A 1976-nucleotide genomic window follows, 5' to 3' on the forward strand; every position below is an offset into this window, starting at 1 on the left:
ACTTGTACACTTGAGTTTTCCTCATAGCACTGTCCTTGTTAGCTGTGTTCAACATCACAATAGTTCCTGCAGGTTTTTTCCCAAGCAGGAAACAAAATCTCACAGCTGCACGCTATTCTCTTAAATTGACCATCACAAAAAATGAAGGTCAAGCAAAACTGCTTGTACAAAAACATTCACTGTGCCCAGAGAGGACCTTCCCAGGTGACACCACTGAGTGCACTAACTCAGAGTGAATTGCTTGATGCTCACCTAGTGGGGAAAATGTGTATTATGAAAGCTCTGCTCCGGCCAGGGTAATTCTGGGGGTGTTGGTACCCAGTCATAAACCTGAAGGATTTGTGTAATCACCCATTACTGCATTCATCATTTCAGTTTTAGGTGCCCATAGAGTAGGTACTTTAACTGGATTTAGTAAATATTACATAGTAACTATCTATTAACATAATGGTTTCTGCAAACGTACTTGGGGAAGAGATAGGCAAGATTTCTGTATACAGATAATGGCCTTTTACATTGAATTATACTATAGGAACAATCTTTCACATTTCCACTTCATTACTATGCCATCTCTATTCCTTTTTCCCCCCAGAAAATTCTGGTTTTTTACATGAATAGAATTTTCCCCTAAGAATATTGAACTACCCAACAAGAATGTCTTTGATTGTACAAACTGGTCTCTCTGGCCTTCTCTGCCCTCCCTTTGACCCTGAGGCGCATCTTGTCTCTGAACAGAGGGAATTGAGAGTGGCATTCATTAGAGAATATCTTGTACTATTTGGGATGCAAGCTAACTATGTCTAAAGTATGTTGCTTTCATACACCTGACAGTTGTTTATTTTAAAAGTGTACAAGGACTCATGACTCGCGTTACTTTTGAAGCCTCCTGGATATGTTAGAAAGACTGTTTATCATCTCAAGAACTTCAAGTCAGTCCAAGTTCTTTGGCTAGATGAACTGTCTAGTAATTCTGTTTGCATTTGTGGCTTGTTTTTATGTTCTTGTTAGCTGTGCCAAAAAAGAAAGAAAAATAAAGAGAATGTTTCTTCTTTTCATTTTGATCCATCATACTAAATATGAGAACTTACTATATAAAAAAATACCCTAATTAGATTGTGGAATTATTTTTATTTAAAACATATAATACCATGTATGTTGAATGGACATTAAGTAGTTTCTCCTTTTTTTCCCTTCTGGGTAGTTTGAAGATGGTATTCTTGATGCATGCCTTTATGTGATGGACAGAGCAAAAATGGACCTCTCTGGTAGAGGGAATCCCATCAAAGTCAGCCGAGTTGGATCTACCATGGTAAGCAATAGCTAATGATTACTAAAATCTAGAACACCTCTCATTTGACTCAGTATTGACAATACTTCATTAGGCTATTAAAACTGTGACTAACACTTAAACTTTGATTTTTAGGATTTCAGATAATGACATACAGTTTAGCTTTTGGAATTTCCTAAGCTTATGATGTGCTGAAGAACAGAAAATGTTTCTCCACGCTGCATGTTTCTTTGGCATTAAACAAATGGTGATCAATAATATGATGCTACAGATCTATTATTAATTTTTTTCCTTGTTCATTATCCAACTTTCTTTTTTAAATGTTTTATAGGGGGCTCTTACAGTTCTTATAACAATCCATACATACATCCACTGGGTCAAGCACATTTGCACATATGTTGCCATCATCATTTACAGAACATTTTCTTTCTACTTGAGCCCTTGGTATTGGTTCCACTTTGTTCCCTCCCTCCACCCCCCACCCCCCTCTCACCCTTGGAGACATATTGTTTTTAAAAGATTATTTTCAAGCCTTTAAGTCCCCAGACACTATAGGTCTCGATAGCTGGGCACCATCAGCCTTCTTCACCACACTTATGCACACATTCGTCTTCAGCGTTTATGTGTGGAAAGTGGTCACACAATGATGGTTTTTGTTCTTTGGTGTCTGCTGCCTGTTCCCTTCAAC

At 37.7% G+C, this 1976-nt stretch overlaps 1 protein-coding gene across 1 annotated transcript in view; it reads left to right on the forward strand.

The window, feature by feature from the left end:
- Positions 1–1976, forward strand: part of F13A1 (coagulation factor XIII A chain) — a 323958-nt gene that overhangs the window by 129182 nt on the left and 192800 nt on the right. Inside the window, exon 6 of the mRNA XM_004711755.2 lies at positions 1202–1309. Within this exon, the coding sequence (XP_004711812.1) occupies positions 1202–1309 (108 nt within the window). The remainder of the gene's footprint in view (positions 1–1201; positions 1310–1976) is intronic.

This window comes from Echinops telfairi, unplaced genomic scaffold (assembly GCF_000313985.2).
Source record: "Echinops telfairi isolate 266 unplaced genomic scaffold, ASM31398v2 ScPeMD7_655;HRSCAF=1070, whole genome shotgun sequence".
Lineage (NCBI taxonomy): Eukaryota > Metazoa > Chordata > Mammalia > Afrosoricida > Tenrecidae > Echinops > Echinops telfairi.